This window comes from Castor canadensis, chromosome 15 (genome assembly GCF_047511655.1).
Source record: "Castor canadensis chromosome 15, mCasCan1.hap1v2, whole genome shotgun sequence".
NCBI classification, from domain to species: domain Eukaryota; kingdom Metazoa; phylum Chordata; class Mammalia; order Rodentia; family Castoridae; genus Castor; species Castor canadensis.
In genome coordinates this window covers 49,363,368-49,390,127 of record NC_133400.1, presented here as the reverse complement: position 1 = coordinate 49,390,127, position 26,760 = coordinate 49,363,368, and the positions used below count along the sequence as shown (strand labels likewise).

The following is a 26,760-nucleotide window of genomic DNA, read 5'->3' as shown; positions in this document are numbered from 1 at the left end:
TCTCTAGACCTATCTTGAAAATACGCAACACAAAACGGGGCTGGTGGAGTGACTCAAAGAGAGCCTGCTTAGCAAGCGTGAGCCCCTGAGTTCAATATCCTTTTTTTTTCTTGTGGTTCTGGGAATTGTACCCAGGGCCTCGTATATACTAAGCAATCATTCTACCACTGATGTATAACCTGCTGCAAAATACACAATTTTTATTTGTCAGTTATCCTGGGTGATAAAAGTAAATACAAAGGAAATTGAACACAAAGAAATATCTCCCCAAATTCTTGCCCACCTAGCCTGATGTTCCCTTCAGGCAGCAGAGTGAAGCAACTGCCTTCCACTGGGACCCGCAGAGTCAATGTGATCTACTTCAGCTCTGCCCCAGCCCCATGTTCAGCAGCTATTCCTAACCCTGCTGTTCCCGGGCTTTGCATCCCAAGTCTAAAAGCACAAGGACCCTGACTTCTGGTGTTTGCTTTAGTACCGACTAAACGTGCAACCTGGGGTTAATCGCTAGGATTCGCCCCTAAGCTGAAAGACTTACAGCTTTCTAAGTTTTAGTCTATAAAAAAGTGCAATGGGAGTTTTGTTTTGTTTGTAGTGCTGAGGATCGTTGAACCCAGGGCCTTACACAAACACTAAGCAGCTGCTCTGTCACTAAACTCCACCTCCCACCCTGGTTGTACTTTTAACAAGTTACATGGCTCATTACTGGCAGAGGTCTGAGCAAGGTATAGTTTCCAGTCTGAGAAAAGAGAATTTAGAATGTGGCAAAGGTTCTGAAAGGTTAAAATAAGGGGAAGTAAGATGGTCCCAAAGCCACACTCTGCACCTAGGTGTATGCCGGTACTCTTCCAGGAGCATCTAGCAGTAGTAATAGTCTTCACTTCCCTTCCTTCCTCCTTTCCTTTCCTCCCCTCCCTTTCCCTTCCCTTTCTTTCTTTTGTGTGTGATATTGATTGAACACAGGGTCTCATGCAAGTGCTCCACCACTGAGCTATACTCCCAGCACCTAATTTTTTTTTTTTTTAATTTATATATTTATTTTGTGGAAAGAAGTGACTGATTTTATTTTTTATTTTATTGTTTTTATATTTACTCACATATGTATACATTGTTTGTGTCACCTCCCCCCCAATTTTTATTTTAAATTGACAAATATTGTATATATTTATTGTGTACATCACAAAATAATTAAATCAAGTTAATTAACATGAATTACCTTATGTACTTATCCTTTTTTGTGACTAAAATATACTCTCAGCAATTTTCAAGCATATAATGTATTGTAATTATTCATAGTTGTCATGTTGCTCTTAAAATTACCCCTCTTCTCACAGAGACTTGTACCCTTTGCCCATCATCTCCCCAGTTCCCTACTCCTCCAGCCTGTGGTAGCTGTCTTTCTATCTTTTGCTTCTAAAAGTTGGACTTGTAACTATTTTATTTTTAAATTTTTATTTTATTTATTTAAATCTTTTTTGGTTGCACTGAGGTTTGAACTCAGGACCTTGTACTTGTTAGGCAGGCACTGACTGGTGCATACCCCGCTAAGTTCAACTTTTTAGATTCCACATATAAGAAAGACCATGAAGTATTTGTCTTTCTGGGCCTGGCTTATTTCTCCTAGGATAATGTACTCCTGTTCACCCATGTTGTCACAAATGACAGGTATGTATACCACATTTTCTTTATCTGTTCATCTGTTGATGGATCCCTAGGCTGATTCCAAAACTGACCTGTTGTGAATAGTGCGTCAGTGAACATGAGAAGTACTTACTTCATTTTCTGTGGATATGTACTCATAAGAGGGAATCCTAGATCATAGGGTAGTTGTTTCACAGTTTTCCTCTAATGGCTGTACTAATTAATGTACATTCCCACTGACAGTGACAAGGACTGTGTCTTCCGTATCCTCTTCAGCACTTCTATGGAGCTATTGGAGCTTTGCAGTTCACATACTTGTAGGTCTAGGTAGGTGTATGTAACAGCAGAGCCTCACAGTGATCCTCATCGCAGCAGCCCTTAATGATACCACGGATCCATAGTCATAACCTTTATTCCCCTGTGTTTTAGACAACAAAATAGGTTCCTGGGCCTGCAGAGGATGAATAGATAATTGTTAACAGTGCAAACTTGAACCCAGGCATCCTGTGATAGCTCCCATTGTTGTATCTGAAACAGTAGTAGAAATCCTTGTGGTTTGCAGAGTTCTTTTCATGTGTATCATCTTGTAAGCCTCATTTCACAGGTGAGAACAGAGACTAGGTTTTATGAAAAGTGCCATGAATTGCTCCTGTTGATGTCTCTCTCTTGTAATTTTCTTTGCTTGCCAAACTGGAAGCAGAGAGGATCCCCAGGGAACCCAAGAGGTAACAGTGGCTCCCTTCAGGACACCCTTTTCCAATCTCTTTCAGTTCCACAAGATGCTTTCCTTCTTCAAGACGATACTATGAGTACACAACCAGTGACCACCTGCCAGCTGCCACCGGTGAGTAATGTCTGCAAAAGTTCTTGAACATCCCATGTCTGCCTCTCTGAGGTACACCACAGGGTAGCTTTCTGAGGACCCTGACCAACCCATATTAACATGTCTCATGAGAATGTAGGGGGCTGAACAGCTTGCTTTCCTCACAGCTCACTGGACATGATTTTAAGCTTGTAGAAAGGCGGTCTGAGATGGAAGGGAGTTGGCCATCCAAGGCACCTGGGGTAGCCAGGAAGTCTCTGTGCTGCCTTCCTCTTTGCCAAAGCTGGGCACATGCCTTCACCCTGATGGTCAGCCCATGGATTTTAGCATTTACTGTGAGCCATGGTCATTGCCAAACCCCAAGGACACAAAGCGGGTAGGACCCATATTTGTAATTAAAAGTTGGTGCCTAGCCAGGCGCCTGTAATCCTAGCTACTAAGAAGGCAGAGATCACAGTTTTAGGCCAGCCCAAGCAAATACTTCACGAGACCCTATCTCAAAAATATTCAGTGCAAAAAATGGCTGGTGGAGTGGCTTAGGTGGTAGAGTGCCTGCCTAGCAAGCACGAGACCCTGAGTTCAAACCCCAGTACCAACCAAAAAAAAAAAAAAATGTCAGTGCCTTTAACCAGAATCACTTGCAAAGAGATGCTATGAATCTTGTACTTTGTGAGGTTTGGAATTCAGCTGTAAATAGGTCCAGGTCCATTGTAAATGCCATAGTGAGCACAGTATGTAGATTTTGATAAATCAGTGCTGTTTTGTCACTCTATTGAAGACATAGTTTCTGTCTAGTACTCTGCAAGTTACCATTGTGAGCTGGGCACATGTGGTGGCACCTGAAGTCCTAGCTACTTGAGAGGCTCAGATGGAAGGTTATGAGTTCAAGACCAGTCTGGGCAATGTTTTAAAGATTTTTAGTTGCAATTGTGGTTAAAAAAACAAAAAAGATCTAGTCACGACGGTTTTTAAGTACATACTTTAGTGGTGTTAGGTTTGTTTACATTGTTGTGCAACTGATCTCTAGAACTTTTTATCTACCTAAACTGAAATTCCTTATCCATTTAACTCCATTTCCTCTTTCCCCCAACCCTTGGCAACCCCCATGGTACCTTCAGTCTCTGTTAGTTTGATTACTCTGGATTCCTATGTAAGTGGAACCCTGCTGGGTTTGTCTTTTTGCAAATGGCAGATTCCACTTAGCATAAGGTCCACCTGGTTTGTATTATGCATCAGAATTTCCTTCTTTTGGAAGGCTGAATAATGGTCCATTGTATGCTCATGGCACATTTTGTTTATCCATTCTTTTGATGTCAGTCCTACCAACTTTTAATAAGAAATACGGATTTTACTCTTCTGCATCCTTCATGTGCGACAGTGGTCACAGAACATAGTAGGTGCTGAAAGGTTAGTACTGAGCATCAGGGTGCAAGGCTGTGTGATCCAGTTTGACAGAATGGAAGGCAAGGCACAGAGATCAATTCTCCAATGAATGCTTGGATGGCTCCCATATTTTGACTGTTGTGAATAATGATGTTATGCACATAGGTGCATATAAAATGTTTTGTTTTGTGTGGTTTTTGGTGGTGGTGCTAGGGATTGGACCCAGGGTCCCATGCATGCTGTGTACACATTCTATCACTAAACCACAACTCTAGCTCTGTTTTTGTTTTTCTTCTAGAGATAGGATCTCTATAGCCCAGGCTGGCCTAGAATTCATGATCCTCCCACCTCAACCTCCTGTGCCACAATACTCAGTGTTTTCTTTTTAAATAAACCTTTTTATTCTTAGATAATTATACATTTATATGCTATTATAAGAGATAACACAGAAGGCTGGTGGAGTGGCTCAAGCGGCAGAGCACCTGCCTAGCAAATGTGAGGTCCTGAGTTCAAATCCCAGTATTGCAAAAAAAAAAAAAAAACCCACAGGCTTCTCTTAACTTTTAACATCAGTGGTATAATATGGAGTTTAAAAAAATTATCTTGTGGGCCAGGTATGATGGTGCATTCCTATAATGTGTTGCCTGAGAGGTAGAGGTGGGAGGATTACAGTCCAAGGCTGGCCCCAGGCAAAAGCATGAGACCCTATCCTAAAAGAAACTAATGGCAAAAGGACTGGGATGTGGCTTGGCTTGCTGGGCAAGGGAAGGCCCTGAGTTCAATGCCCAGTACCATTGAAAAAAAAATATATAGATACAGATATATATCTTGTAACAATATAGTAAGCGTCCCAGCCATCACATTGCCCTCCTTATCTGCAGGACAGGAGCTACTGCTGCACTACAAGGTTCTTCTGTTGCCGTTTGTAGCCCCACCTGCTTCTTTCCTATCCCAAGTTCTCATCAGTCTGTATCAGGTACCAAGGTGATCTGCAGCTCTGTGCCATTGTCACTGCATTTCAGGAATATCATAGAAATGATCTACTATCACAGTCGATCCAGGGATTGTCTGTTTTTATCCAGCTTGTTGTATATCAATAGTCAGTTCTTTCTCACTGCTGAGTAGTACTCCAGGGTGTGGTGGCACCATTGTTTCTTTAGTCATTGACCTGTTGGAGAACATGTGGTTGTTTCTAGTTTGGGACCATTACATTATAAAGCTGCTACAAGTTTGTGCACACGGTTTTGTGTGAATGTCAGTCATCATTTCTCTAGATAAGTGCTTAGATATTCAATTGCTGGTTTGTATGGTAAGTGAATACTTAGCTTTATAAGAAACAACTATGTCCTTTCTCAGAATGACTGTTTCTTAAATTCCTACCAGAAGTATATGAGTGACCTACCTTCTCCACATACTTGCCAGCATTTGTTGTGGTCACAGTTATTTTTATTTTAGCTGTTCGGTTAGGTGAGCATTTATATCTGAATGTGAGTTTAAACTTGCATTTCCATATTGGCTAATAATGTTAAACCTATATTGCATGTGCTTCTGTGTCATGTCTACTTCGTCCATGAAATGCCTCTTTGTGATTTTTGCTCATATTCAAGTTGCACCCTTTAGCTTTCTAACTGTTGAGTTTCAGAGTCCTTTATAATGCTCGTCAGTCTGTCAGATTTCTCTTTCAGGATGTTTTTGGTGTAGTCTAAGAACCCTTTTATCTACTCCTAGGTCCCAAAGATTTTTCTCCTATGTTTTTTCTTAAAAGTGATATAAACATTTTAAGTTCATGATATGTTTGAAGTCCATTATCTGCGATCCACTTGGATTTAACTCCGTGATCCACAATTTTTGTGTAAGGTGTAAGACTTAAATTGAGGCTCATTTCTTGCCAGTGGATGTGCCTTTGCTTTAGTACATCTGTTGTAAAGGTTCTCCTTCCTGCATTGAATTGCTTTGGCATCTTTGTCAGAGGTCATTTGAGTATGTGTCTGTACATCTGTTCCTGGGTTATTTATTCTGATCCACTGATTTTATGTCTTACCCTCAACTAATGTTACACAGTTTTGATTACAGCAGTCATATATTAAGTCTTAAAATTAGGCAGTCTGATTTCTGCCATTTTATTGTTCTTTAAAAGTATTTTAACTTTTTTTTAATAAGACAGTACTTGCTAGTGGGTGTTCTACCTCTTGAGCCATTCCATCAGTCCTAATTTATTTTACTTGTCATTATCACTGTCTTGCTGTGCTGCCAATCAGCCCAGGGCCTTCCCATGATGAGCACATGGTCTAACACCAAGCTTCTCTTTTAACTATTTCAGTCGCCTTGCCTTTGTAGATAAATTCTAGAATAATTTTGTCCACATCTACAAAAAATCTCACTGAATTTTGATAGGAATGTGGTGAAGCCTGTGTGTTGATTTGGGGCGCACTGACATTTTTACCAACTTGACAGTAATAGTGAATTTCAATCTGTGAATGTAGTATGCCTCTCCATTTATTTATTTCTCAGATTTCTTTCATTGGTGTGAATGTTATTCTCAGCATATAGTGTTGTACATGATTTGTTAGATGTATTTCTAAGTGATTCATTTTTTGAGTACTTGTGAATGCTATTGTATTTCTAATTTTGATGCCAACATATTCATTTCCAGTAAATCAAAGGACGATAGAGTTTCATATGTTTGCATATCCTGGGGCCATATTGAATTCCCTTGTGAGTTCAAGGAGGATTTTCTTAAATAGATTCCTTTGACTTATTTTGTTTTGTTTTTGGCAGACAGTCGTGTTATTTAGAGGTGTATTGTTTAATTTTTAAGGGCTTGATGGCTTTCCTGTTACCTTTCTGTTTTGTTCTTAAAAATAGGGTCTTGCTATGTAGCCCAAGCTAGCCTGGAACTCAAAATTCTCCTGCCTCATTCTCCTGAGTACCATCATACAGCACCACCGCCCAGCATCTGTCTGTTATTGACACTGAGTTTGATTCCATTGTGAGCAGAATACACACTCTGTATGATTTCAATTCTTTATAACTTTTTGAGATTTATTTCTCCTTTCTTCCAAGACTTTGATGAACCATGTATTGAGGTCTGTCTTGGTACATGTTATTTGGGCGTTTGGAAGGATTGTATATTCTGGTATTGTTGGGTGAGGTGTTCTGTGAGTATTGATTAGATTCTGTTGGTTAATGGTGCTATTAAGTTCTATCCTTACTTATTTTCTGTTAATTGATGATTCCATCAGTTTTTAAGGCAGGAGTGAAGTCTCTTAAGTATAGAAGTTGATGTGTATATTTCTTTTTGGTTGTATCAGCTTTTGCCGCACATAACTTACACCTTTCTTGTTTGGTACATAAGCATTTATGATTGCTATCCTCCTTGGTGGACTGACCCTTTCGTTGTGATATAATGTTCTTCTCTTTCTCTGATAAGCTCACCCTGTCTGATATTAATACAGATTCTCTTCCTTCTTTTGATTAATTATTGCACAAAATGTGTACTTTTCCTATCCTTTTGCAATCATCCTGCTGTAGCATCATGTTTGAAATGAGTTTCTTTTGCCAGGTACCAGTGGCTCACACCTATATTCCCAGCTGTTTAGGAGGCGGAGATCAGAAGGATCAAGGTTCAAAGCCAACCCAGGCAAAATAGTTTGAGAGACCCTATCTCAAAAAAACCCTTCCCAAAGAAGGACTGGTGGAGTGGCTCAAGGTGTAGGCCCTGAGTTCAAGCCCCAGTACCACAAAAAAAAAAGAGAAAGAAATGAGTTTCTTTTGAACAGCATTTGATTGGCTTGCACTTTTGGAGTTTTGTTGTTGTTTGTTTTGTCTTGTTTTGTGGTGGTCTCGGGATTTGAACTTAGGGCCTTGTGCTTGCTGGCAAGTGCTCTACCACAGAGCTGTGCCCCAGCCCCACACCTCCTGAGTAGTTGGGATTATAGGCATGAGTCAGCATCCCAGCCTGGATATGTTTTTTAAGCCACTCTGCCAGCTGTTGGGGTTTGTTGTTGTTGTTTGTTTGTTTGTTTTGCAGTGCTGAGTTTTGAACCCAGGACCTTGTACATGCTAAGCATGTACTCTGGGGGAGTACATTGGTTCTCCCCCAGAGCCAAACCCCATGCCCAATTGCTGAGTTTTAACTAGTGCATTTAGACTATTTTAATATAATTATTGACACATTAGGGCTTAAACATGTCTGTCTGGTTTTTGTTTCTGTTTTCTCTTTCCTGCCTTTCTGTGAGTTATTTGAACATTCTGTAGAAATTTGTTTTGATTTTCCTAGTAAGTCAAACATCTGTGTTTCTGTGTATATCTTTTCTTAGTGGTTATTCTAAGTATTACCGCTTACATACATACATATACACATATGGAATACATATTACATTTTATCGGTTTGAGTAATTATAGAAACTTATGTCACTTTACAACCCTTTACCCCCATTTATAATGCAGTTAAACCTTAGACATTTCTTCTGTATACATAAATGAGCACATCAGAAAGTTGCATAATTTATATGGCAAATGTTATTTAGAAAACTTAAAAGAAGGAAAGCCTATAGTATCTGCTCATATTTTGACTTATATTTTCTTCCTTTCTTATGTTGTTTCCTTTTTGTTTAGATAATTTCCTTAGACTCTTTTTTTTTTGGTACTGGTGTTTGAACTCAGAGCCTCCCTCTTACTAGGCAAGCACTCTACTCCTTGAGGCATGCCCCAGTCCTTTTTTGCTTTTATTTTTTATTTTTGCTTGGGGTGAACCTCAGACTTATGATCCTTCTACCTACAGCCTCCCTTGTAGCTGGGATCACAGGCACATACCACCACACTTGGCTTACCAGTCGAGGTGAGGTCTTCCTAGCTTTTTCCCCCCAAGCTGGCTTCAAACCATGATCCTCCCGATCTCTACCTCCTGAGTAGCTGGGACTATAGGCATGAACCACTTGCTTGGCTAGAAATTCTTTTAGAATAAGAATAAGTAAATGAATAAGTAAACTTACTCATTTTTTCTTTATCTGTTATCTTATTTCCCTTTATTTCTGATGGATATTTTTACCACATACAGGATTCATGGTTGACAGTTTTCTTTTAGCATTTGAAGAATATTATGCCATTCCTGTTACCAGACAGCTGGCTGAGGTCCTTGTGTGCTGCTTGGATAGGCAATGCCTGAAAGTGAGATTTCTACCAGTGCCAGCAGTCCCAAGCCCTTGAGTGCCCACCTAGGGGTGGGACTGGCAGAGCCAGAGACTTACATTTCCAAACCCTGACAGCTAGAGGCCTTTTGCTCTAGGCATTTTTTTTTTTTGGCGGTACTGGGACTTGAACTCAGGGCCTTCACCTTGAGCCACTCTGCCAGCCCTTTTTGTGATGGGTATTTTCGAGATAGGGTCTCACCAACTATTTGCCTGGGCTGGCTTTGAACCTCAGTCCTCCTGATCTCTGCCTCCTGAGTAGCTAGGATCACAGGTCTGAGCCACCAGCACCCAGCTTGCCCTAGGCTTTAATCACCCAGCAGCTATTACAGTCCTCAGCTTCTAGCAGCAATGAACAGCAGCAGCAAATACAGGCAGCACCTGCTTGCCTTCCAGCTCTCACACAGGCCTCTTAGCTCTGGTAACTGGTGTTAACAACTCTCAGGCCTAGGGTGTCTGCGACTCTTGGCCTTAAGTCTTGGCTGCTCTCTGGAACTCTTCTAATGACCAGGGCCTTCAGTGTCTTCCCTGGCTCTTCACAGACTTCTACCTTTCTTGAGCCTCGGTTGTCTGTCCTCTTTCACCTTCTCTCTACTTCTGCCTTCCCTCGTTGTCTCTGCCTCCTCTGTTCCCCGTCATTTCTGCCCCAGCTACTCTCTGGAACTCTTTAGCTGCCCTGTCATCACTACCGCTGCTTCCATTGTCTTCTCTTTGTATGCTGGGCCCGGTGATACACACTTGTAATCCCAGGTACTCAGCAGTGAAGATTGGGAAGGTTATAGTTTGAGGCCAGTCTGAGCTAAAAGTTAGCAAGACCCTTCTCTACCAATAAGCCAGGCATGGTCACAGCTAGGACTACCATGGTCTGAGGCCAGCCCCAGGCAAAAATAGGAGACCCCATGGAAAAAATAACTAAAGTGAAAAAGAGTTGGTGGCATGGCTTGAGCGGCAGAATCCTGCCTAGCAAGCTTGAGGTCCTGAGTTCAAACCCCAGTACTACAAAAACAATAATAATAATAATTTAAGCCTGGCACCAGTGGCTCACTCCTGTAATCCTAGCTGCTCAGGAGGCAGAGATCAGGAGGATCTCAGTTTGAAGCCTCCTTGAGGCAAATAGTTTGGAAGACCCTATCTAGAAGAAATCTAATACAAAACAGAGCTGGTGGAGTCACTCAAATGATAGAGTACCTGCCTAGCAAGCTTAACAAGTGTGAGGCCCTGAGTTCAAGCCCCAGTACCACAAAAGGAAAGAGAAAGATTTAACAGTGCCTTGACAATGCCTAACAGTGTTTAACTCCTGCCCCAGTACCCCAGGGAGACTTGGCTCCCTCTGATCTGTCTCATTTCCTTCTGGCCTCCAGTTGCTTTTGAAAAATATGCCATTCAAATTTTATGCAGCCATGAAGAAGAACGAAATGTTATCATTTGCTGGTAAATGGATGGAATTGGAGAACATCATTCTGAGTGAGGTTAGCCTGGCCCAAAAGACCAAAAACCCTATGTTCTCCCTCATATGCGGACATTAGATCAAGGGCAAACACAACAATGGGATTGGACTTTGAGCACATGATAAAAGCAAGAGCACACAAGGGAGGGGTGAGGATAGGTAAGACACCTAAAAAACTAGATAGCATTTGTTGCCCTCAGTGCAGAGAAACTAAAGCAGATACCTTAAAAGCAACTGAGGCTAATAGGAGAAGGGGACCAGGAACTAGAGGAAAGGTTAGATCAAGAAGAATTAACCTAGAAGGTAACACACACGCACGGGAAATTAATGTGAGTCAACTCCCTGTATAGCTATCCTTATCTCAACCAGCAAAAACCCTTGTTCCTTCCTATTATTGCTTATACTCTCTCTTCAACAAAATTAGAGATAAGGTCAAAATAGTTTCTGCTGGGTATCGAGGGGGTGGGGGGGAGAGAGAAGAGGCAGGGTGGGTGGTAAGGGAGGGGTTGGGGGCAGGGGGGAGAATTAAAAAAAAAAAGAATTAACCTAGAAGGTAACACACATACACAGGAAATCAATGTGAGTCAACTCCCTGTATAGCTATCATTATCTCAACTAGCAAAAACCCTTATTCCTTCCTTTTATTGCTTACACTCTCTCTTCAACAAAATTAGAGATAAAGTCAAAATAGTTTCTGCCGGGAGGGGGTGGGAGGGAGAGGGAGGGAGTGGGGTGGGTGGTAAGGGAGGGGGTGGAGGGAGGGGGGAGAAATGACCCAAACATTGTATGCACATATGAATTAAAAAAAAAAAATCTGCCATTCAAATATTTCCCCACTATAGGGAAGGTATTGGTTTTACTATGGCTGCTTGTAAGATTTTTTTTCTCCTTTTTGCAGTTTTCATAAAGTTATGCTAGATCCTGATGTGCATTTCTTTAGATTAAGTTCCGGGTTTGCTCAGCTTTTCATTCAAAGTTTACATCTCTCTTCAGACATAAAAAAATCTGAGCCACATTTTTCTTCAAGTACTTTTTTGTTTCCACTCTGTTTCTCCTTTCAGGACTCCTGTGACTAGATCTTATGTTACATTTTCACAGGTGTCTAAGATGCTCTTATCTGTTTGAGTCTTTATTGTCTTTGTTCAAACTAGACAATTTCTTTCTTAAATTGACTTGAGTCTTTCTTCGATCTCCTCCCTTCCACTGTTGAGCCCATCTGCTGAGCTTTCTCTACAGTATTGTGGTTTTCAATGTTCACCTTCATAGTTACTTATTTAGGGTTTTTTTTTTTTGTTCAGTACTAGTGGGTAGAATTCCAGGCCTCACACTTGTTAGGCAGGTGCTCTACCTCTTGAGCCTGCCAATCCTTTTTATGTTTTTTTTTTAGCAGCACTGGGGTTTTGAACTTAGAACCTCACCTCATACTTGCTAGGCAGCGGCTCTGCCACTTGAACTAACTCCACCAGCCCTGTTTTGTGTTAGGTATTTTCGAGACAGGATCTCATGAATTATTTGCCCAGGCTGGCTTTGAACCACTATCTTCCTAATCTCTGCCTCCTGAGTAGCTAGGATTGTAGGTATGGTCCACTGGCACCTGGTTTATGTTGGTTATTTTTGAGATAGGGTCTCACTTTATGCCCAGCTGGCCTGGACTATGATTCTCCTATTTGTGCTTCCCCACATAGCTGGAGATAACAGGCACGTACCACCATCCTCAACCATTGGTTGAGATGGGGGTCTCCTGAACTTTTTGCTGGGGCTAGCCTCAAACAGTGATCCTCCAGAGGTCCCAGGTAGCTAGGACACGTTATTCTTTGTGTCTTACTTCTTTGCTGAGACACGGTGTTTCTTTTAGAGGCAGTCCAGCTCTTCGTTTGCTTTGAGTCTACTTATAATTGCTCACCAAAGCATTTTATCACAGCTTCTTTCTTTGTCCATGGTTTTAACAGCTCTGTTATCTCAGTGTTAGCATCTGTCTTTTCATTCAGTTTGAGATCTTTTCTGATTCTTGATTTGGTAAGTGATTTTTCTCTTGAAACCTAGACATTTTTATCTTGTGGGACTCTGGCTCTTATCTAAACTTCAGCTCAGCCACCTGTGTTTGGTGTTTCTGACACAGCATGGGGCGATGGGGGTCATGTGCCTGGTGAGAGAACAAGTCAGCTTCCCCCCATGCTGCATTGGAACGGAAGTGAGAGTGCTCCCCATTTGCATGAGGAGTAGGGCGTCCCGGTCCTCCTGTGAGCTCCACTGATAGGCTGTGTTGGGGATAGGGATGGGAGTCCAGCTCCCCACCCAGCCTACTCTGAGACCACCCAGCAGTGGTGTTCGGGGGTTAGGCATCCCTTTGCAGCCTGGCAAGTGTAGGCTTCCTGCTTGTTCTCTGCTGATGTGGATGAGGGGAGGCCCAGGTTTTTTCTTTGGTGCTTGGCTGAGGTAGAGGGGTTGTTGATGGTCTTGGTAGGCTGCCCCTCTCTTGGCCCTGTGGCTGAGAAGTCAGGCTTTTGTCAAGGTTTTATTTCTTTGTTTTGTTTTCTTGTCTGTGCTCATTGGTGTGACTGGTTTCCCAGCTTCATTTCTGGGATATGTGAGGCAAAAAGGAAAAGCAGGGAACTCATAACCATGGTGTTGCTAAGCTTCCAAGCTTCCTAGTCCATCTGTTGCCTTCACCACCTTTGTTTCTTTTATGAGAGTGGGGTTTGAACTCAGAACTTCAAATGCTTGCAAACCAGGCGTTCTACCACTTGAGCCACACCGCCAGTCCGTTTTGCTCTTGTTATTTTAGAGATAGGGCCTTGAGAACTGTTTTCCTGGGCTGGCCTCAAATCTCAATCCTCCTGATCTTAGTTTCCTAAGTAGCCAGGATTATAGGTGTGAGTCACCAACACCCAGCTTCCACCTTTTTGAGTCTTGTGTTTCTTTTATGTAGTGTTCAGGGCTTTTAGTTTTTGTTTTGTTTTGTTTCTTTAATTTATCAGCATATATTAGTTGTATAGGGGACAGAGGGGATGCATTGTGACATTTACATATTACATGTATTTTTACAATATATCTCAATTAGATTCATCCCTTCCATCATTCATCCCTTATTCTCCCTCCCCCGCTTAGAACAAGTTCAGCAAGTTTCATTGTTCTGTTTTCATACATGTATACAAAATACACCCATCATATTTGCCCTCCTTCACCCTCTCCATTTGCCCTCCCCCCTCATACTAGTACCACCCCTGGATAGGACCTGCTTTACTTTCCTGTCCTTCATCTTTTAAGTGTGTAGTTATAGTTCAAGGGGTTTCACCATAGTATTTGACACTACATGCATTGCACTTTAGTCAGATTAACCCTCTGTATTAGTAGTTCTTAGTGGGAGGAAGAGGTAATTTTAATAGGCAGGTGTATTAGTCAACATTCCATTACTGTGATAAATAACTGAGATGGTCAACTTCTAAAGAAAAATGGTTTGTTTGACTTAGCTTTAGAGGTTTTATTCTATGATCAGCTGTTCAGTTGCTTTGGGCGAGGCAGCACATCGTGGTGGAAGCACACAGCCAAGCAAAACCTCTCACTATAGCCAGGAAGCAAAACAGCAGGAAGAGAAAGGAACAGGTTCTGACAGTCCCTTTGAGGTTTACTCCCAGTGACCTAAAGACACCCACCAGGTTCTAAGTCTGAAATTTCTACCCCTCCCAGAAGTGGTACAGGCTTCAACACATGACCTTTGGAGCATTCTAGATCCAAACTCTAAACATATTCCTATGTTTTGGGAATTGGACATTGAAATACTCATATGCAGTCTTCACTGCTCATTTAGTTGTCTGTCCTGCCTCTAACGTTTCTTCCTGTGGCTTTCAGTGTCTGTAATGCAGGCAGTATGCTGGGGAATGGAAAGACAGTTGTAAAGTAGACTTCTCTCAGGTAGGATTTGAGTCAAGTTCAGGTCAGCTCATTTTGGCAGGAGGACTGAGCTGGGTTGTTCAAGAGGCATTAATGGTGGTTGCCTATGTTGGGTCATGGCAGCTGATCCCTGGAAGAAGGACTCCTGAAGTGACTTTTAGTAGAACCTGTATATACAATTCATCACTGTTCCATAGATAATTATTTTTCGTATTAACATTCTTTTTTTTGGTAGGACTAGGGTTTGAACTCAGAGCTTTGCACTTGCAAAGCAGGCATTCTATGGCGTAAGCCAAACCTTCAGCCCCATATTAACATTCTTTTAAACTTCACCAAAACCAGGCACTGGTGGCTCATGCCTGTAGTCCTAACTATTCAGGATGCAGAAATCAGGAGGATCACGAGTTCAAAGCCAGCCTGTGTAAACAGTTTGTGAGACCCAACCAATCTTGAAAAATCCCCTCACAAAAAAAAAAAAAAAAAGGGCTGGAGGAATGGCTCAAGGTGTAGGCCCTTAGTTCAAACCACAGTACCCCAAAAAAATAATGGTCTCTTTTAGGGGCCACAATTTGCGTAAAATACTCTACAGATATCAGTAGACCCTTGGTATCCACATGTCTATGGTTCAGAGGAGACCACTGTGGAGAGAAAACGCCAATGCTCTATATGTATAGAGTTCAGTGCTGTACTGCAAATGCTTGATTCATTTTTCCCACAACACTGCCCAACTGCTGCTAAAGACAGGCCACATTTCAATAAATCTAAAATTTTCACTTTAGCACTTCAGTGAAGTACATTATGCACCATTTTTGGCTTGGGAGGATTACCATAACTCTTACCTTGCTTTTTTTGAGCACCACTGCTTTTTGGGAGGCATACTGTATTTGCACAAAATGATAGAGAAACAGCTCAGCTCACACAGTGATTCAAATACAGCTGATGATAACACAGGATCAACTGAGCTGTGTAATGCATTCAGGAATTTAAATTTTCTTTTGATGTGTTTATTTTTTGACCACACTTGATCAACCTTATGTAAAATTCACGAATAAGGCGGATTTACTATACTTTTGTACTTTTTCAAGTATAGAAATTAGAGAGTTTTGGAAGGGAGGCAGGGTCTTGCCAAGCTGGCCCTTTACCTTTTTATCCTCCTAAGAAAGTTTTGATTTTTTGTTTTGTTTTGTTTTTGTCTTTGATGGTACTGCGGTTGAAGTCAGGGCTTCATGCTTGCTAGGCAGGCATTCTACCACTTGAGCCATGCTTCCAGTCCAGATTTTTCTATTATTATTGTTAAAATAAGGCTAGGGGTGTAGTTTGGTGGTAGATCACTTGCCTAATGTGCCCAAAGCCCCGGGTTCGATCCCCAGCACTGAAAAAAAATTGAAATTGTTTTATCCTTTCTGTTTCAATAGTGAAATGCATCTATACTTTAAAACTATAAGCCTCTTTAAGAACACATAGTAAAAGCAAGCCATTAGAAAGTAGAAACATGGACAAAGAAAATAAGTGAGCATCTCAACCAAGATGAAACCCAATTGGCCATTAAATCTGAGAAGTAATATTCATCAGAGAATGGGAGCTACAGTGTGTGTTCACTGCCCATCCGTGCATTCGACAGTGCCCAGCCTGGGCACAGGGGTTTGGAAACAGGGACCCATGCTCACTCTTGCTGTAGGAGTGTGCTGTGGTATTCCACTTATAGAACAATATGGAAATATTTAATGTAGGTGGAGATGTATGCCCCCACAAATCTAATAATTCTTCTACATATATACCCTAGAGACACTTGAACATGGACAGGGGAGAGAGATAAGAGAGTTCATTGAGGGGCTGGTAGAATGGTTCAAGAGGTAGAGCATCTGTCTCTGAGTTCAAACCCCCAGTGCTACCAAAAAAGAGAGAGAGAGAGAGAGTTCATTAAACTGTTGCTTATAGTAGCAAAATGTTGGGGGAAACCTAAACATTATTGACAGAGAATAGATACAGTGAACTGCAGTCTATGAAGTTGCACATATTAGTTTAAGTCAATGAGCTAGACCTCCATGTGTATTGACATAGATGATAAATATAATGAAAGTTTAACATTTAAAAATATACCAGACTTTGGGAGGCTGAGGTCAGGAGGATTATGGTTCAAGGCCAGCCCAGGCCAATAGTTCCCATGACCCCGTCTCCAAAATAAACAGAGGAAAAATGAATTGGAGGTGTGGCTCAAGTGGTAGAGTACTGAGTTCAAACCCCAGTCCCAACAAATAAAAAATAAATGTCAAACAGTGCCGTGAGAGCTGGTAGCAGTGGCACACGCCTACAGTCCCAGCTAGTCATGAAGCTGAGGCAGGAGAATCGCTTGAGTCCAGGATTCCAAGGCGAACCTGGGCTACATAGCGATATTCCATCTCAAAAAAAAAAAATGAAGTGAGCTAACCACTGTATCCAGTGTGACCTCCCTCTGGGGAACTGCAGGGGAAGAAGTTCAGTGGAGATCACACTCCCACCTGTGATACTCCATGCTCTGTCAGAAGAAATGGAGGAGTTTTAGGTCTTAGAGGAAGCTATGTGGGTATTTTTTTTCTACAGTATAGTGCAAATGATCCATGCTCAGAGTAAATCTTCAGATATTAGGAAAAACAGAGGTAAAGCTCACACATGGCTCTATGGAACAGTGTGTTGTACATCTGCTCACATACCTCTTTCACACATCTTTGATCATTTCCTTAGGAAAATTTCCCACAATTTGCTGGATCACAGCACTTGCTTTCATTTCACACTTCCAACTATTGTCCAGATACCTGCATTCCTGCCAAGCAAGTACAGGGAGCTGTTGTCCTGCATCATCAGTGACACAGTGGAGGATCATGCTTCTGATCGTTTATAATGAGACACGACTTCACGAAAGACAAACAAAAAATAATTGAACATGGAAGACTGTGGAGTGTCTCTTGTATTTCTGATGGTCGACATTTAAAGACACAGTTTCTATTTAGCAAGATATCTAGGGGTCATTGGAAACCTGTGGACTTTGTATCACCGTAACCTGGGCAGCTCCTTACAGCTTATTTTTCTTGGAAAGGTAATACTGTCTTACCTACTATCTAAAGGTGATTCAAAATACATTAGAGGCTGCATGTTTAGCTCAGTGGTAGAGCTCTTGCCTAACACGCACAGGACCTGGGTTCCATCCCCAGCACCACAAGAAAGAGAGAGAGACATTGGATTGTTGAATTTCCTGGGTGTTATACAGAAGTTTCTCAACTGTGGTGCTGTTGACATTTTGGGCAGATCACTCCTTGTCATGTGCAGCTGTCCTGTGTTATAGGGTGTTGACCAGCATCCCTAGCCTCTACATTCTACCCAATAGATGCCAGAAGCTCCCAACTCCCCCACCCCCTCATTGTGACAAAAGAAACTGTCTTCAGACATTGCCAAATACCCCTGGGGGCAGGATCCCCAAGCGAAGCTGGAGAATCTAGTTCCACAGCTGTGCGCCCTTCACATTCGTTGTATTACTGTATTTTTCTAGGTTTTAATTTTTAAAAGTAAAGAAGTATACTTGGGAAAGAAAGAGTCAAATGTACTAGAGGACATTCATTAAAAGCTGTCCTTCCCAGCCCTGTCCTGGATGTCTGTCCCTGTCCCCCAGGCACTAATTGCTATTCTTTCAGAAGTTCAAGTAGATATAAGAGCATATGTTTAAAACATGATTCTGGTTTTGTTCTGTTTTTTTCCACACAGGTGTCAGTAATACAAAAGTCCTGCAGGTTGCTTTTTGTTAAACTGTTCCAATTAACTATATAAAGTATTTCATTATTTTTATGGTCACGCAGTATGTGGATTGTATGGCTTATAGTCTATAGTTCAGTGCATGAAAAAGTCTCCCACTTAATCTCAGGATCCCAGCTGTTATGCTGGCTCCTGTACACCTGCCCAGGGTGGTAATCTGGGGCCCCTTCTGCATCCTGCTTTTCTTTTACCTGCACACCTGGTGCAGAATTCCCTTATTACAGAGAGGCTCTCATTCCTTCTAATGCCTTGTAGGAAGTATGTCCTCTAGTTGACTTAACTCACCCTCCAGTGGTGGGCAAAAGGTTTGTTTAATCCATGCTTCAGTAAAGAGCTGGAGTAGACAACTACACATTGCTCCTGTGCAAAAGAAACATTACAAGTTGGATCTCCAGAGCTTGGGGATGTAGCTCAGTGGTAGAGTGCTTGCTTTATGTTCATGAAGCCCTAGGTTCGATCCCATGCACCACCCAAAAAGAGAGAGAAGGGAAAAAAAGAAATGGAATTTCTGCATTGGAGGGTGAGCACATTGGTAATTTGATATACTTCCCAGTAGCCCACCATGGAATCTGTGGGGCACAGCTTCCTAGCACTGAGAAAATCCTGTTACTCTACACTTGAGACATAGCACCCATGAGGCATCTACCATTTGTATTTTGCCAAACAAATTAAGTAGAGGGAAGCAGGTCTTGGTAGGATTTGTGAAGTAATGCATGTCTGGTCCTGGCCTGTCTGCTTTCTCTGCTTCCTGCCATGTTGCTGAGAGCTGTGTCCTCAGCCCCAGCTTGTACTCTACCCTCCTATTTTGTAGCATCCCACTCTCTAGTGCTATGGTCTGAATCTTTGCGGAAATCCTGACTCCCCCCCACCGGGAGCAGTGCTATTAAGAGGTAGCTTCTGGAAGGTGATTAGGTTATCAACTCAGAGCTGTCATGAATGGGATTAGTGCTCTCATAAAAGAGGCTCCAGGTGGGTTGGAGGCATGACTTAAAAGCCCTTGCCTAGCAAGTACAAGGCTGTGAGTTCAAACCCCAGTACACCAAAAAAAAAGAAGAAGAAGAAGAAAAAAAACTGCAGTGACTTGTCTTAAGCCTTCTTTCATTTAAGAGCAAGGAAGTGGGCCCTCACTAGAATCCCACAATGTTGGTGCCCTTGTTAAAGGCATGTCCTGGGACAAATTCCTCACCTGGCCAGAGAGCAAGTAAAAATGTCTACTAGACCTAAAGGGGTAGGAGTTTTATAATGAAATTGTTGTTTAAGTTGTGATTTGGCAGTGCATTTAATAATATGAAGACAATAACAATCTTGTCACAAAGGAGGATTTACTTTGTGTCAGTCACTATGGTATACATTTTTCATATGTTATTTGTTATGCTTGTAGCAATCCTGAAAGATTATTTATGTTATTCATCTATTTATTTATTTGTGGTACTGGGGCTTGAACTCAGGGCCTACACCAGCCTTTTTTTGTGTGTGTTAGGTATTTTCAAGATAGGGTCTCGAGAACTATTTGCCCGGGCTGGCTTCAAACCACAATCCTCCTGCTCTCTGCCTCCTGAGCAGCTAGGATTACAGGTGTGAGCCTCCATCACCTGGCCCTTTTATTATTGTTGTTGTTGTTGTGCTGGGTAGGGGAGCATTGGAGTATTTGCAAAAGTTCTTAAGATGTATCAAATATATCATATTTGAATTTGAATTTACCCCCTCTGCTTATAATGAAATTTTGGATAGAAGAAATCTAGATTCTTTGCACTGACCCTATGCTGGTTGTATGATAAGGTCAGGATAACATGAAGGGAGCAGTGTCCTGGTACAGGAAGTTAACTGTACACAGAAGTTTTTGCTACTTCTTAACTGGTTGGTTCCTAAAGCAGAAAGCAGTGTGGTCTTGGTGAGTCAATAGTACACAAGAGAGAAACTTGGGGAAGTTTTTTTCTTTGTTGATTAATTTGGAGCTATGAGTTAAAGTGGCCTTCTTATCTCTTTCTTCCCTCCATTATCTAACCCATAACTTAACTTAGTACATCTCAGAATTCTTTTCATATCATTTCTCCTTTTTTTTTTTGAGATCTTTCAGAGAAAGCATGGCTGGTGGCTGCTGTATTGATTTTATCACTTTTTTGTTTTGTTTTGTGGTACTGGGGTTTGAACTCAGGTCTTTGCGCTTGCAAAGAAGGCCCTCTATCACATGAGCCACACCTCTAGTCCAATTTTATAACATGTTAAGTGGACATTATATGTTCTGGTCCCATTCCGCATCACTAGGAAGGCCTACTCCTAGGAAGTCATATCCCGCAGAGAGAAAGTTGTAGGTAAGGAATAGTGGTATGTCTTTAAACCCAACTATGGGAACAAGAGGGAGACCATCTATCCAATCATAATCAGGGCTCTTCAGTTATTTCTGAAGAAACTTGTTTTGGGAAGGTAAAGATAGCTAGTTCAATCTTTTGACCAAGCATGATATTGGCTACAATTCAGTCTATTAAGTTTATATAGTTTGGAAAGACAAAAAATGCAGCATTAGAGAGTTTATCAATCAAAAGAATGCACAGTGCAGCCCAGCAGAATAGTTCCTTCAAAGAAAGATGGTAAGAAGAAGAGCCATTTTGCCATCAACAAGGTAGTGACCTGAGAATACGCCATCAACATTCACAAGTGATCCACAGAGTGGGCTTTAAGAAGTGTGTCCCTCAGTCACTCAAAGAGATCTGGAAATTTATAATGAAGAAGAGGGGGACTCCAGATGTATACAGTGATACCAGACTCATCAAAGCTGTTTGGCCCAAAAGAATAAGAAATGTCCCATAGTGTATCTGTGTATGGTTATCCAGAAAACATGTGAGGAGGAAGATTCACCAAACAAGCTCTATACTTTGGTGACTTATGCACCTGTTACCAAGTTCAAAAATCTACACACAGTCAATGTGGATGAGAACTAACTAGTGAATGAAAATAAAGTTATAAAACTGCCCAAAAGCAAAGCAGAATTATCAAACCAAGCCATACTATTTTTCTAAACAATGAAACTATTTCTACTAGGAACCAACTAAAAAGATCACTAACCAGTTTAAATTTGGGTTCATCCATAGAGACCTATTAGAGCCAGGTAGCTTCTGTTCTAGTATTTTTCTAAATGGGTTTGTACTTTGTCAAAGGAATTTATGTACTCATAGCAAGACCATACTTACGCCTCCTTGCTCTGCTAATACTCATTCTAGAGCAATTTGATACCTAACACAACTTTGGCTGGAAGCCACTAGCTTCTGGTCTTTGCTGTAATAGCAAAGGCATCCTCTTTACTATGGCTGCTTGGGGTGACACAAAGACTTCTGACCACTTGTACCTGGACACAGAACCCCACCATGGCAAAAAGACTTTTCTAACGGAACAAACAGAGCTGTCTTCCTGGTTTCCTGGTAAATATTTGGAAGATGATGGCATCATGGATAGTCCCCATCTAAAATGGATTGAGTCTGGAAAAAAATGCAAAGGGACTAATTCAGTATCGGGTTTCCTCTGAGTCAAACAAAGATGCAAGAGTAAATTCAAGAGACCCTTACATAGGTCAGACTTTGGACCAAGGAATGTTTAAAGTTGCCATACGTTTAGCTAATTCAGTTTTTTGTTTTATTTTGTTTTTTTCAGGGCCTCATGTTTGCTAGGCAGGTGCTCTACCACTTGAGTCACTCCACCAGGCCTTTTTTGTATTAGGTATTTTCAAGATAGGAGCTTGTAAACTATTTCCCTGAGGCTGGCTTTGAACTGTGATCTTCCTGATCTCTGCCTCTGAGTAGCAAGGATTACAGATGTGAGTCCACCAGCACCTAGCTGCTAATTCAGTTTTGATGATTCCATTTCTCCTTTCTACCAATCCAGAGGACTGCAAATATTGTGCATAGTGAGACTGTAGTATCAGCCAGATAGCACACACTTGTTGGACTCCAGAAAGCTCTCTTGCTTCCACCATGCTTTCTGAACCAAAAAGTAGATTCTTACCAGAGACTCAGTCTGCTGGTGCCTTGATCTTAGATTTCCAGCCTCCAAGAACTATGAGATAGGTGGGCACCAGTGGCTCACACCTGTAATCCTAGCTACTCAGGTGGAAGAGATCAGGAGGATCATGGTTCAAAGCCAGCCCAGGCAAATAGTTCGAGAGACCCTATCTCTAAAAAACCCAAATCAGGGCTGGCAAGTAGCTCAAGTGGTACAGTGCCTGCCTAGCAAGCCTAGCAAATGTGAGACCCTGAGTTCAAACTCCAGTACCTCCAAAAAAAAAAGAACTATGTGATAAATGTCTATGGTTTCTAGGTCACCCAGCCTATGGTGTTTTGTCATAGTAGCCTAAATGGACTAAGACACTTAGCTCATCTCTGGACTGAAACATCCCTGTTCTCCTGTGGTTTCAGAACCGGGTTTCTCCATTTAAGGACATGATCTTATGCTTCTCTGAAGAGGACTGGTCCCTGCTAGACCCTGCCCAGACTGGGTTCTACGGAGAGTTCATCATTGGGGAGGACTGCGGGGTCTCAATGCCTCCGAGTAAGACCTAACTCCCCACACCCCCAAGACGAGGGAACTGGCAGGGGTCTCAGAGTCAGGATAAGCCTCCTTCTGTACCTCAGATCTCTGTTCACCCTCCAACCTCGACAGGAGGCCATCTATGCAGGGGACCTATCGGAGGTTTGTCCCATTGGCCACTGCATGCTTTTTAGCATGTGTAGGTCAGGCTCCCTTGGCCTCCCAAATATGACATGATTTTAGTGTCTCTAGTTTTCTTCATTTCTGCTCAACTGTCTCTTTTTCAGACTTACCTAATAGGTCTCAGAGAGCTGCCCCAGGCCCACCACTCTCCCTCCAGTGTGCTGCCTCTGTTGCCACTCCTGGCTTGCTCTGGCCTTTCATGACTTTGCAGGCCCATGTGTCCTCTAAGTGTGTCACAGCCCATTGGCCATCCCTCTGTTGCCTCCTTTCCGGGCCTGCCATGTCACCTGCAGGAGTAGATCACTAACTGAAACATATCCTGCTCCTCTCTAAACAGATGACCCACCAGCCCAGCCGGATCTTTCCCAGAGAGAAGAGAATGAGCCACGGCCCGCAGAGTTGCAGGACCTCCAGGGCAAAGAAGGACCCCAGGTCTCCTACTTGGGTGAGTAATGTTCCAGAAGTGGGTGGTTGGTGAGGTGAAAGGTCACTGCCTGCTAGAGCTGGGCCACTCCCTGTTTTTTTTTTTTTTTTTTTTGGCAGTTCCCAATCATCTGTTCATATTCCCCAGACTACGTCTTGGTGTCCCATGTCTTGCCTTATCCCTGACATCATGCAGAAAGAATAGGGGATCTTAATTTTGCCATCTATGAGGATTATACTCCCTCAACCAGGAACTAAGAAATAATGGGACTTTCTTTCTCCTCTGCCTGCAAGTAGCACTTGGTGTGTGCTGACAAGCCAGAGGGCCTTCCAGGAGTGAGGTCAGACAATTGTGACAAACCAGGCTGTGTGGCGAGTGTCTCTTCCTGACTGGGCACTAAGTACAGCATCTCCAGAGACTTCACCTGCCTGCTCCTCCCACCCGTGCTCACACAAGGGGCTGTAGGAGGTGCTCAGCCTTGGCAGCAGTATTCAGCTGTTGTCCCCTCCCACCCACCCTGATACTCCATATACCCAGAACTTGTGTTTGTAACCTCTGTGTGGTTCTTTGGAGAGTCTGCCCCTTCAAAGAAATAGCTTTGTACAGAAGCAATAGCAGTCCTGGACCTCCTTCCCCTTTGGGACCTAGTGTTGGCACTGAGCAGACCAGGTTCTGGTGCACCATCCTTGCCTGGAGCAAGCATCCAGAACCTCCAGCATGGCATGGTAGATCCTGTCCCTCCTATCTCTGTCTCCAGACTTTACACAGGCTGTTTGTGGAGGTTCTGCAGGTCTGCAGAGAACCCACCACAGGAGGTAGCAGTGAACTCATGGTCAAGGCCATTACTTGTCTCTGGCCACAAAGGTAAACAGGCAGATCCAAGATCTACATTGATTCTGGCTAGCTTCAGAACCCAGGTTCATGGTGTCAGCCCATTTTGCCTTCAAGTTTATTCATTCAGCAAACACAGAGTGGCCACTTCGTGCCAGGATCCAGAGGGGAGCCCAGTGCCCTCAGATCATAGCCTGGCTTCTCTTCAAGCTCCAGGTAGTGATGCCAATACGAGACAAACTTTTCCATTTTCTTCTTTGGAAAGACTTTCCCAGTCCCCAGCCAATCCAGGTGGAAGAAAGAAGGAAATGGGAGGAGCTGCAAGTGCCAGAGCTCCAGGCCTGCCAGCAGGTGATGCTCACTCAAAGCACCTGCCCAGGTAAGGAAGGCTGAAGTGTAGGGTATGTGCTAGGGCTCAGGGATGCATGGTGTGAATGTGCACTTGTGGGGTGTGTCTGTGGTATATGGTGTGTTAAAATGTGCGTGGTATACACATGCATCTTGGTGGAGCTGTTAGGATTTAAACTTTTGGAGTTTTCTGCTGACCACTGTTGTGCCGTCATCAACCACTTGCCCTGTTTCTGTTTTGCTGGGGTCTCTTTCCAGCTGACTTCCAATCCCATACTGTCCCCTTGTCTTTCCTGGGTGGGTTGAGGCAGGATGCTGGTAGGCATGCATGCCTTTCTTCCCTGTTCATGGATGGCCAGAGTCCTGAGACAGTATTGTCATCAACGAGCAGGTTCAGGAATGCCAAAGCTGCAAGGGTCTTCTCGAAAGTGATTGCTGCCCTTGGAGTATTGTGAACTCTGAATCATCATGGTAAAAGTCACCGCCACAGAGGCAAAGACTAAAATGTCACATCCTTAATATCCTCACAGTTCAGCTGTTCTTCTGAATATCAAAGTCAAGTTCTACTGAATGACAAACTGATCCTTACTTTAGCCCACTGTATTGTAGTGGTTTCCTGCAGCTGTGGAAATTTACATATTATCTCATACCAGTGATGCTTTGAAGGCAAGATTGGTGTTATTTCCACCTCGCTTTGTTCAGGGCATGCAACCATTTGTGCTGGGCCCCCTATGGTGTGTAGACAAAGGGGATTTTACAGTGTGACTGATCTGGAAGGATAAGACCACTCCTCACCAGAATTGAGGTCCACTCTTCACATTCTGAAGAGCTTCCCTCTGCATGCGGTCCTGTGGGGCCACTCAGTTCAGGTGCAGGCTTGAAGTCTGTGCTGCATTTTGAACCTTCCCTGGTTCTCCCAGCCATAGCATGTCTCTCATCTCATCAACATACTTTCAGAAGGTAGATGATGTTCAGTAACACAGGAGATTTCAATTTTGTTCTCCCTTCACTGTGCTCTGATGCAGAATCTGCTCTCACATGGCAAGAAGCAAAGGGTTGCTATCTGAGAAGGGGGAGAGGATGGAATTCAGAGAGTAGGTGCTGTTTTTATTTTGGTAGCTGCTGCCAACTCTCCTTCCACAATGCCTTTCCTGCCATCCTGTGCCCCCTGACAGCTGGTAAGGGACTGCTTCTCTGTATCCATGATCACACAGGATGCTCTCAACCTGTTTGGTTGGTGCCAGCCAGATTAGAAAGTTACTGTGCTGGCCACTAAGGTGGAATATCTTTTCTTATTTACTGTGTTTTCTTTATGAGTTGCCTGGCTAATGTTGATTTGTCTTTTTTTTCTTTTTTACATTCTTCCGCACACATTTGTTAAGTTCTCTCTCTTAATCTATTTTCTGTTGCTAATAAGACAATACCATAGACTGGGTAAATTATGAAAAAACCAAAGAGGCTTATTTTGGCTCATGTACTGGTTCAAGGTCGAGGAATTTCAGGTGATGGACTTTTTGTTGGCAGAGTCCTGAGGCAGTTCAGGACATCACATAGCAAGAGATCTCACCAAACTGGCTTTTATCTTAGGCCTACTCTCAGTATAACCCATTAATCCATTAATTATATGAATGGCAAAGCCCTCCTCACCTGCTAAAAGTCCCACTTGGTCCTACCTCTTAATATCTGACAATGGTGATTAAATTTCAAAATGAGTTTTGGAGGGAACATACCATATTCATACCATAGCATTCTTTTATGTCAAGTACTGTACCAGGGTAAAATGTTTGTGCAGTTTTGTGCACAAACATTGTGTACCACAATGTCTCCATTCTCCATCTGAACAGCAGAGAGCCTAGGAGTCCGGTGCTCACAAACAGCACAAAATCTAAACTCAGACTGTCAGGCCCCAATCTCATGGTCTTTACTCCCTATTACTAAACCATGGTTTGCACTTGTGCTCTCTCTCTCTCTCTCTTCCTCTCTCTCCTTTTTATTCACCCCCTGACCCCCCACAGTGCCTGGGTCCATGCCTTTGCCCCCACACCCAGTGAACCCAAGTCAGCCCGGGCAACTTCACTTCTCTGCTTTAATTTTTCATCTGTGAAACACAGATGAAAGTTATAGCTGCCATTTGGAGTTATTTTTGAAGATTTAAGGATTTAATGCATATATAAGCACTTAGATAAAAAACTCTTCCCTGTCTTTCCTACATTGTACTGACAGCTAGTTCAGGCACCCTCCCCTTTCACCCACACATATATTACACTCACATTCAGCACTCACACACCTGTTTCTGGGATTC

General features: G+C 42.6%; 1 protein-coding gene and 1 pseudogene across 6 annotated transcripts in view; both read left to right on the top strand.

Annotated features, from left to right (window-relative positions):
- Znf496 (zinc finger protein 496) overlaps positions 1–26,760 on the top strand; it is a 40,534-nt gene that overhangs the window by 5,285 nt on the left and 8,489 nt on the right. For all 6 annotated transcript variants that reach the window (XM_074056118.1, XM_074056120.1, XM_020166087.2 and 3 more), the window contains 4 exons: positions 2,409–2,482; positions 22,561–22,693; positions 23,193–23,300; positions 24,376–24,489. In XM_074056118.1, the coding sequence (XP_073912219.1) occupies positions 2,409–2,482; positions 22,561–22,693; positions 23,193–23,300; positions 24,376–24,489 (429 nt within the window). The remainder of the gene's footprint in view (positions 1–2,408; positions 2,483–22,560; positions 22,694–23,192; positions 23,301–24,375; positions 24,490–26,760) is intronic.
- LOC109687947 (large ribosomal subunit protein eL31-like) lies at positions 2,804–22,524 on the top strand (annotated as a pseudogene).